This window comes from Corvus hawaiiensis, chromosome 3, assembly GCF_020740725.1.
Source record: "Corvus hawaiiensis isolate bCorHaw1 chromosome 3, bCorHaw1.pri.cur, whole genome shotgun sequence".
NCBI classification, from domain to species: domain Eukaryota; kingdom Metazoa; phylum Chordata; class Aves; order Passeriformes; family Corvidae; genus Corvus; species Corvus hawaiiensis.
The window spans coordinates 104,293,430-104,304,405 of record NC_063215.1 but is presented as its reverse complement, the minus strand read 5'-3'; the positions used below and the strand labels follow the sequence as shown (position 1 = coordinate 104,304,405).

Sequence of the window (10,976 nt, the reverse complement as noted above, 5' to 3'; positions counted from 1 at the left end):
AATGCTTTAAGAGCCCAGTGTAAACATTATGGTCTTAGCCCAGCACCTCAAAAGAGGTGCTGGATCAGAGTGCCAGTTCTCTAGAATTGCTTTTACGTGGACAAACACATACCTGTTTAAATTATGTCCTCCCAGGCAGAGAGTACTGTAGCTTTAAAACCGTGAGGAAAAATAGTGAAATAATCTTGCAGTCAGTCTACCAGCAGATGTGCACATATCAAGGAGCTTTTTAAATAAGCAGGTGCCGTCATTAGAGACCTCTGTGTGGTGAATGCCAGGTGGATGGCTGTGCACAGAACAAGGGAAACAGCTTTTTCTTGTCAATATTTGTGAGGAATAGCTGGGAGAACAACCCCCCCCTCCAAAGTTTGCATTGCATTGCAAAATCCTGTGAATTCCCTGCTAGCAGCCGTGTCAGTGGCGCACAGCGAGTGCCCCAAGCCTGGCAGGGTAACCTAAAGGGAATGCAGCTGAATTGTGAGCCACTGCTATATAAAAGGGGGCGAGTCACTCTGCTCGTTCCTGCTGCCTTTCTGTCATTAGGGCTGCAGAAGCACCAACCAAACGCAGCTGGCACGCCTCTTCATTGCCTCTTATATAATACGGGGTTTCACAGGGCACTGATGTAGAAATAAAGTCAAACATTGTTGAGGCAGACTCGTATTACTTGTGGTGTGGCTGGTGCTCACTCCGCTGTGGGGTGTAGGGCTGCTCTCACAAGGGTGGTCTGCGGCCCCGTTTGAGTGAAATTTGGAAGGTGTGCAGGATGGCTCCAAACAAGGCAGGGGATGAACTTGTTTTCTTTGTGAATGGTAAAAAGGTAAGGAAGATCCCAGCTTTCTGTCCAGCTTGCTCCTGGATTGTGGCTTGATTACTTACTTTTCTAGTTTTCTTTTTCCTCCTCTGAAGTTTTCTGATACGAACACAAATTCCATGGCTTTTAGATATCAAATTGTGAAGACTACATATTGCTTTGCTAAGTGGCTTTTTCTTTTCTTTAACTTTACCTTGTGAATTATTCTGAGAGTAACTCAATTACATAATGTTTCTTTCAGAATTTAGATTTGTTGGCAATAATTTACTACGGTTCTGAGGTAACTACTTATAAATAAGTATGCACTGCTTAATACAGGCATTTCTACTAGAAATAATTTCAGTAATTACAACAGATCTGGAAAATTTAATTCAAATCTAAGCATCCATATAAAATTCATATGTTCAGTAAGTAATTCTGACATCTGGTTTTTGAAAGGGATTTAGAAAAATGGTTATTCCATTTCTATTTAAGAAGCTAGAAAACTCTTCAGAATCAAAGCCCTTTAACTGATACTGATTCCTGACAATAGCCTAAGAAGTGACTGTGTCTCACAGGAGGCTGGGGTGCTCATTGCACGGGATGGACACATTTGAACAGTTTGTCCCAGAGCCCCCTTTCCTCACTTTGGATTATGCCTGGCTATCAGTGCAGCCTTGCCTCTTCAAAAGCTTGTAACAAGTCAAAGCTGACTCTTTCTTTGACCAGTGGCTACCAAGTTAATTCTGTTTCTGAGCTCAGCTCAGAGCTAATATTGCCCCACCACCTTCCCCTTGCCTAGATACTTGGACAAGGAAACTTGTGCCAAAGCAGCTTCCTGCTGGGAAACCTGGGGAGAGGAGAGAGTTGCATAGCCACCTGCGTTGAGCCAAGTGTTTGCAAACCTTCCCTGTGCTTAGGGGTAAACCATGCTGCACTAAGTTTGTGCTAGACAATTAATTTTTTAATCCCTTGAGGGATCATACAATACTCTCGGTTAAAAAGCTCTGTGCCATGCCTTACAGACTGGCACAGAATTACTATCCATTTTGCTTTTGTTGGTCTTTCATTCTGGTTTAATCAAGTGTAAATGTGGATGAGAGTGTGGCTACAATTAGGGGTTTTAGTTATGAATTTGGATCCCAAACTGGATTGGAATTAGAACTTTCCAAGGTCCTAGTGGATTTGATATCAATGCTTTATTTTATTGAAGTATCAACAGTTTACTGAAGAATGAAGTTTATCTAGTATGCAGTAAAAGTTAGTCATAGATCTGTTGAATGTAATACTGGTGTAGAGCCCAGGCTTGGTTCTGAGGTTTTACAGAGAAAGGTAACAACTGAAGCTTTGCTCACACAGATTAGCAGTGGTTCATATGGGTTAATTGACATATCAGTTGTTCATTGTTTCTGGAGGGAGATGAAAACTTGAAGGTCCAAGGTAATTGTAACTAGATAATTGCATCTGGTAATTGAAATCATGGCACAGAGTGGTCTGTGAATTTTATGTGATGAATTTTCTGCTATGGTGGGCACAGGTGGTGCACCATTAACTTGTTGTCTTCTTGCTCTGTGAAGTTTTAGTGAGATTCCTCCTTTGTGAACCTCAGTTTGTAGAGGGTGAACTTGGAGCTCTTTGGATCTTGCAGTAGGAGGTTCCCACAAATGTGTTGGGCAATGCAGACCCTGATACAGCCGAGTGTCCTGTCTTGTTTGGGTTTTTTTCTGGTGTGCCCTAATGAAAGAGAATTGTAGTGCTGGTGCCAGATCAGCTAAGGTTCAAAACCAATATGCCACTCATGGCAGGTATGAAGAGTTTATAAACAAATTCCTACATGCAGTTACAAGTGGTGCTTCAGCACTGGCTGGTGCTCAGGTATTACAAGAGCACTGCTCTGTGTAAACTGGTAGAAAAGTCCTTCTTCCTGGAGAAAACTTTTGGCTAACACATGAAAATGTCCATTAGTCAAAGCCCAGGGCTGGCCCTATGGCCCTCTCTTTTATGCACGTGGGGTGAGGCAGAGGAAGAGAGAAAGAGGAGCCTAGGCCCTGAAGGCCATCAGCAGAAAACAACCTGTTCATTTAGGATCTTTTGTCTGTCCTTGCTGTGTCCTGCAGATAATGAACCTGCTGTGAGTGACACTGGCCTTGGTGCATTTCAGCAATTTTTATGGAACTGCTGTTTCTGTTTACAAAAGCCATCTCTCAGAGATGACTGTGTGCATGTGTAAAGGGGTTTATCACAGTGTGATCTTGGCAGCTTGGCTAAAAAGAACCACCAAGGGACGATTAATATTACCAACGGTACCAACTCATTTAAATGTCAAAGCTCTCTCAGCATCCTTTCCTACTGCCTCATGGATCAGGCAGTGCTAGTGAAGGAGCAGGTTTCACTTGCTCTACCTAGAGCCTCCAGTGGCTTTGTTTTTCTATTCCCTTTTTTGAGTGTGTTGCTAAAGTGGCTGAAGTTACAACCCCCCCACCAAATGCAGGTTTAAGAGAGAGAATTGAACTCGTAGGGCAATCTGATCTGTGGCAATTTGTTGGGACATTGCTGCACGTGAAAGGTTATGTGATGGAAACAGTGGTGGGAAGTGCCTGGGCAATTCTGGAATAGCAGGTAGCAAGAGGGGAAGTGGAGAGGCAGGCATTCATATCTTCTCTCTGGTGACCAGTGGCAGGACCTGAGGAAACAGCATGAAGCTACATCAGGGGAGGTTTAGGTTGGATATTAGGGAAAAGTTTTTCACCCAGAGGGTGGCTGGGCACTGGAACAGGCTCCCCAGGGCAGTGGTCACAGCACCAGCCTGACAGAGTTCAGGAAATATTTGGACTTTCACACCATGCTTTCAGGCACATGGTGTGACCCTTGGGCTGTTCTGTGCAGGGCCAGGAGTTGAGCTTTGATGGTTTTAGTGGGTCCCTTCCAAGTCAGTATACTCTGTGATTCTAAGTTAGGATATGGCTCTATCCATCTGGGGCCCTGACGAAATATTCCAGTTGATTCACTGCAAAGAATGTGGCAGTGTGGCCAGTGGGAAAGGTTACTGCTGTGTGAATTCATGGCCGCTTGACCTTGCTAATGAGCTGCTGATATTCTGTCACTGTACAAAACCATGTGATAAGAGGTGGTTTGTAAGATAGGGACATGGACTGCAGCAAATTTTTCTCTCTTGCATTAGCCCAGTCTGCACTGTTGTCAAGAAAACGTCTCCTTGGAACAGCTGAGCATACTTCGCATTCAGGACTTTTTATTTTAACCACCTGTTTCCTTCACTGGGCATAAAGCTTGGCACACTACTAACTCAAAGTTATCTTAATAGTCTGCCTAGACTAGAATGCAAATCAGCATGCTCAATTGAAAGCTAATAGTGGCAATCTTTTTTCCCTCGGCTGACAAGTCTGTCTCATGCATATGTAGCATGTAATTTTAGTTTAAGCATGTGGAGTGAATATTTCTATTTCTATTCTGAATGCTGAGGGAGGATCTATGCTAGAAGCCACAGCAGACCTCTTACCTCTTCCAAAGTCTGTAGATGTTTGATTGCAGATGGGACCAGTAAAAGACAGGATTTTTTGAGCTTTGGGACCCTCTGGGTTCTACATAAACAGTGACTTACGAGCTTTCAGTGTGCTGGTTTAAAGCAGAACAAAATGTTCTCACGACCAATAGCAGATTTACATTGTGTGGTTATATTCAGTTTGTTCATCTGTGTTCTAATCCTTTTTTCCTAGTAAATGCATTTGAAATCTTTCATTGACTTCAGGAATAACACATTCACAGATTTTAAGGTCCTAGGGGACCTTTACATGCAACTGGTCTGACTTGCTGTGTGACAGTCTGGTTAAAACCTTTCACTTTCTCTTCTTGCAACTTGTTGAGTGACTGGGGACTAGTGATTGAATGGGAGCTTGTCCTTCAGGAAAGCATCTGCTTCTCATTTATAGGCCCCAACTGATGGAAAGCTTAGCATGTTGTTTGGTAAACTAGGAAAGTTTGTTTTCTCTTTCTGTCTGTTCCTCTATTTACCTCGTTCAGCTACTGTTCCTTTAAATGGAAAAATCTCTCACTTTCTGGGAATAATAATTAAAATATGATGCTTATGTTGTAAGGGCAATGTTATCTTAATTATTGAAAGGTGGGTAGAGAAGCCAGAAAACAAAATATTTATTGAGATTGAAGTTTTGTACATGAAATTATGGGGAAGTGAGCTCAACATCTCTCTGGACAAGTCCATGGGCTCCAAAGGTGTAAAGTACTGCTCCAGAGCCTCTTCTGTGTGGTACTTAACAGCACAAAGAACTGCAGGGCCAGGCTGGGCTCCCTGCTGAGGTGGATCTGAGTATTTAAGGATCAGTAGGCAAATAGACACGTAGTACAAACACAGCACTACAGAGCAAATTTGTTGAGAGTCATTTGACTGTCTGTGCCATCCTAACATTTTCAACAATGTTTCTTTCTGCGTTTGATTAATAATTAAGCTACCAAATGCAGTAAAATCCAGTTTTGAATCTCAAAATGTGGCTGTCAATCCAATATACCTGTAATATGACATTTGATTTAAAAAAAAAAAACCAAAACAAAATACCAAATACTAAAACCCAGTAACTTACCAAAAAGGAAACATTTCTTTAACTGCGGTATCTAAGTTGTCTGATCCTACAACCACAGAAGGCAACGGGTGGATTTCAGTTTCCTTCTGTACAAGGACACTGGGGGAGGTGAGCAAGAACTGTGATATTGAGCTGTGAATCACATTGTACTGGGCATCAAACAAGACATGTTATCCTCACCCACAGGGTTTTAAAATATTTTAAGAACAAATCACAGCAGGGGATTGCAACAAACCACTGGAGGAATGATAAGTTGGAGGACAAACCAGCATCAACGACAACGAGCAAAAGGCAAGAACAGCAAAAAATTCTTACTCTGTGCCCAGCAAGAGAGACTCATCAATAAGCATCCTCCCACCAGGGATCTGAAGTGAAGAGAAATGGCTTCTTGATCTCTGATGTGTGAGATTTGTGTTAATCCAGAATGTTCTCCAAATTCTTACCCATTATCTCCCTCTGATCCCTAGTCTCTGCCAGAACTGCAGATACACAGCTCCAGTGGAGTAGTTTGAAGTGACTGAAGTAGCAATCCCGGGCTGTTGGCTTGAAAAGAGTAAGGGTGTGCATTGTTTGGGATGTGGTGGGAGACACTTTCTGATTAAGTTGAGCAAAGCTTTGACTTTGGGACTTGACACATTTTTACTTTACTGAAAGTGCATGGAAATGAGTGGTTAAATGAAAAATTAAGGACTAGGCCTGTCTTTTATTTCCTACTTCCTAAAAAGAAGCCCGTGGGCCAAACTTTTAATTGCTTGGTTTGACTACATAAAAGAGCGCTTCTTGGACTCTTTCAAGAAAACCTCTTGAGACGTTTTCTTTGATATAAGCACAAATAGTCTTTAACTGTTCTGAAGTTTTTTTCTCTTTGCCTGGCTATCTTGGAAGTTGCTTTGGAAGGGTTTGCAATGGCCATTGGCACAGACATGAGGAAGAAACTCAGTGTGACAGTGACAGTGGGAATTGCTGGGAAAGGCTCTGTGCTTGTGGAATGGCTCTGAAAGGCCATTTGTCCACTTGCAGTCACAGGGATGTTTGGAATTTCCTACTCATGTCTGCCTGTTTGCCAAACTGCTGCAGAGGGATGTATGGGCTTACTCTGAACCAGATGGTCACGGAAGAGCCACTGCATGCTTTTATTTGTTTCTATGCATCCAGGAGGTGAGGGAACAGGGGCACTCTGCTCTGAATAGCAGCAATGAATGCTGCATGATCTACAGTATGACATTCCCAAACTAGAATGGACTCTTTTTTTCCAGTAGATCATCCCCAGTGCAGGAATGAGATGTACAAAAAGTGACCAGTTGGGTTTTGTAGCAGCAATTTTATCAGTTAGTTCTAACAAGGTGAACTCAAACAGGAAGTATGAACCTTGTCTTATTAAAATGCCCTAGGGTGTATCACCGTGTTCCGCAGCCGTAGGGACGAGGAGAGAAGATCCAGCAGCAGGAATTGTGCAACCAGATTGATTTATTTAATTATTTTACAAACTCTTTTATAGACTTCTTTCTTCATAGTCTAATTGGACAAAGGATCAGCCACCCCTTGGGGTGATTGGCTAAAATCCTAAAACATCCATTGTCAAAATATTTTTCTACTATACCATAAACAAGTCTTTTCAAGGTTGCAGGTGGCTTGGGTGTTTACATAACTCTGCTACCTCTTCTGTGAGAGAGAAAAGTCTCTCACAGACTTAGAAAATAGCAAGAAAATCCTTGCTAGCAGCATTTTTGTATCGACGTTGTCTCTTTAGAATAACCCTGTCATGTGTCAAGAGGATAAAACTGAAGCAGTACAGAGGTTATGAATGTTTCTTATCAATAAAAAAAAAATAAAAAAATGCTTGTACAAATGACCCCTGTTTCAATTTGCCCTTCAAACTGGGAGTGATTAATTTAAATAAACTGTAACTATTGTACGAATAAGATCCAGGAACATGATTACATTCTGGCACACAGTGAATTTGGAAAAGTTTCTTGACACTTTATTAATAACAGAAGAAGGGGAAGACAAGCCCTGTGACCATTTGGAGGCGAGGGCAGAACTTTGGTTTCTGACCACTGAGCAGAGGTTGAAGTAAAATCTCTAATGGTTATTTTATGTCTAATGAATAACTACTCATTTTGTTGTTTACTAATAGTAGGTGGGAGCTGCCTCAAAATGTGCAGCAAAGCTTTCTCCTTGCTTGGAATTTCATATTCCTGCATTTGGGATGGCTACTAATATAATACAGATTGATTTAATGTTGCAAGGAAAGGAGTAACTTCAAAGAGGATTGGTTCTTGCTGTCCATCCTGCAGCACCCATGTTGTCACATTACAGTTTCCACTGTTGGGTATTTTTCTCTGCAAAGCCTGTTACTGATGCCCTTTCTGTCATTCTGTTTATCTGCTCATTTTCTCTGCCCCTTCTAATTGTAAGAAGAAAGGACAGAGTTCAGTTATTCAGGGGTTAGAAAAGATAAGACACCATTTGGGACATGTCAGGAACCCAAGATTTGAGTACAAAACACAGTTTTTTCTCTGCTCACTACTAATTCTGTTTGCTATTTTTGGTGAAGGGTTGTTTTAGATTTGCCTCAGTGTGCCATGACTGCAAAACTCTGATGTATATAATGCATATACTTTCCTCTGACACAATAAATTCAAGGAAACATTGTGTCTGGATACATGACCAACGTTGCTGAAACTATCAGTGATTTTGCTCCCTGCCTTGGAAAAGAAGTTGCAGAAAGACCAAACTTTCCCCTTTCAACTCACTTATCTGTGTTGTAAAACATTTCATGTTTAACAATATCTTTTCCTTCTTGCAGGTGGTGCAAAAAGATGTGGACCCAGAAACGACCCTGCTAACTTATCTACGAAGAAAATGTATCCAGTGTCAGAAGAAACTGCAAAAGGCTTTAAATGCCTACAGCATTTCATAATTGTTTACTGTTCTGTCACTTGAGTACTGGGCAGAGTTTTTGAACAGAGTGTAAGAGGGAGTGCTTTGCATTGTCTGGTATTTCTTGCTGGCAAAGATTACAGCTGCTATTCCAGCTTCAACGATAACAAATTTTAAATAATATACTTAAAATGATTTATTAACACTTCAGAGGAAAAAAATTTAATTTCTCAGAAATATAATATGATGGAAAGGAAGCAATAATGAGATGGCAATAAAACTGAAGGAAATTTAAGTTTGTTCCACACAAACCGTAAAGGATTTTCTGGCCAGAACATCACAGCCTCTTGAGATCCTGTTTGTATCATCCAATGATTTGGATGTTACTGGCTAGCTAATATCCCATAACTTGATAATTCTGTGCTGTTTATCAGATGGCCCAGGGAGGCAGGCTCAGGGGCAGGGGTTCCCCCCACGTACCGTGGGCCTGTTTACATAAGCAGATACAAGCAGTCACGTTTCAGCCCTGTTTGAAACCGAGCAACACGTGAGTCAGTACAGCTTCAGGAGCTGGGTAGCTATTACTGTGATGGCCAGGCTGGCTGTACCAGGTCTGCTTCCGTAGGTAGTGTCATTCCCTGTTTTCTGAGTTTTTGTCTGGCCACCTGGGTGTGTACATGTGCCAAACTGTTCACAGCTGTGCTGGTGTATCCCTACCATGCTGCTGCATTCCATTTGTCTGGGAGCTGAAGGAAGTGCAGGGATATGAATCACACTCCTCTCTGAGGTTTCCAGCAGAACTATCAACAGCCCTATTTATCTGATTTACCACAGATGGACAAAGGTCAAGAGGAAATGTAAGTGGCAGGACTCTTGTGCCCAGGTGTGCCTGTCTTACCGCTCGAACTTTTATGTCTAAGCTTGTTGATATCTAATGCAAATAGCTTTGTAAAGAGAGAATCTGAGCTCTTCAAAACCTACTGATCTTCTACATGAGCATTCTGGTGAACTTACTTTGTAGATGTCTGATTAGGGTCAGACAAATACTTTGAGAAACATGTTTTATTGGGGCAGGTTAGCACTGTCATCAAGGGAAACACTGGATGGCATAAGAAAGCTGTATTTCTGCTCAAGGGGGCACATGATTGTATGAAAAGCAAAGGTGCCTTTAAGGACATGATTTAATCGTGGGCTTGGCAGTGTTAGGTTTGCATTAAAGACACGGCTTAGTGGTGGACTTGGCAGCATTATGTTTATGGTTAGACTTGGTGATCTTAGAGGTCTTTTCCAACCTAAATGATTCTGTGATTTCTATGACTCTCTAGAAATGGTCAGTTCCACGTTTGCAGTGAAGTAGAGGATGAATTGAGTTCCCTGTATCACAGTGCCTGTTGCTTTTCCAAAGGTGCTGTGATACAGGGAAAGGCACTTGTTATCTCAACTCAGTCCATTGTCCATTGCCAATAAAATCAGCAGTTTTTAAATCCACCAAAAGTCTCTCAACATTGGCCAATCCTCTTTGCAGTACAGAATAGTGTCTAATTACCTTCTGGTAAGTGAAGGAACCTAAGCAGAAGTGACTCAAGGAATTCTCTCCTGAACTTCCTTTGCAGCACATTTGATTTAACTCCTCATTGTAAAGCATGGCCATGAGCTCAGCAGTCTTTGGAGGAATCTGCTTAGGCCAGGCCATACGCTCTGTGAGCCACCAGGTGTCTGTGCAGTGGTTCTGTACATCTCCACCAGCTCTGGCTCTCAGTGTCTCTCTCCTATGGTTTTATGGGATCCAGGCTCCTGGGGAGTGTGCTTGGCTGGTTTTGTCCCCAGCAACTGGCAAGCCATCATAAAGGGGGTGGCCAGACCACGGCTTTTGAGATGCAGGTAGTTCGTGAGCAGTTCAAATGCAGCTCCCAGTCAGTGCTAAACTGTGGAACTTGTAGCCCTGAGTGACTGCCCTGCCTGGGAGCCTTCTGGGTGGTAGGAGTCACCAGGTGTAGGAAGAAGTCAAGCCCACCAGTGAGAGGTGCTGAAGGAGATGCTGCTGCATGGCTCAGGGATGTGGCTGCATGCCTGAACAACTGCTCAGCAATTACCAGTGCTTTATCTCCCTTATATAATTTCCTTTTCTAAGTAATGGGAAGTGGGAACTGTCGGAGTTCAGGATATTTTTTTGTCTATTTCTAAGAGTCTATTGTAGTGTGGGCTGTGTCCTTATGAGGATTTTGGGTGCTGATCTCAATACTCACATGCCAGCTTTTGAAACTTTGCTTATGTTAAATTATTAAGCAGAAGAAATGAGTGCTTTGTTTCCAGCAAGAACTTTTTGCTCAGCCTTGATTGATAACTTGAGCAGGTTTCTGCCAACACTTTTCGAGTTTTCCTTAATTCCTGTTCTCTCAGTGGGCCTGTGTGGAACCAAACTAGGCTGTGGAGAAGGTGGATGTGGTGCTTGCACTGTTATGATATCCAAGTATGATCCCTTTCAGAAGAAAATCCTGTATCCTTTGCAATCTGAACTCTGCAACTGAGAAATAAAATGGGGACAGATCCAGGTTCTTGACATACCAGACATGGTACTATTTAAAAAAAAAAGTTATATAATGAATGTTTCTGCCAGAACATAGTTTTTCACTTTCAGAACGTAAGCTCAGAAGGCTAAGATAAGAAAGTACTTTTCTTAGAGCATT

The 10,976-nt window shown here is 42.1% G+C and overlaps 1 protein-coding gene across 1 annotated transcript in view; it reads left to right on the top strand.

Moving 5' to 3' along the window:
- Positions 1-516: 516 nt before the first annotated feature.
- Positions 517-10,976, top strand: part of XDH (xanthine dehydrogenase) — a 51,046-nt gene continuing 40,586 nt past the window's right edge. Inside the window, exons 1-3 of the mRNA XM_048298722.1 lie at positions 517-820; positions 8,216-8,273; positions 10,690-10,786. Of these exons, the coding sequence (XP_048154679.1) occupies positions 767-820; positions 8,216-8,273; positions 10,690-10,786 (209 nt within the window). The 5' untranslated portion in view covers positions 517-766. The remainder of the gene's footprint in view (positions 821-8,215; positions 8,274-10,689; positions 10,787-10,976) is intronic.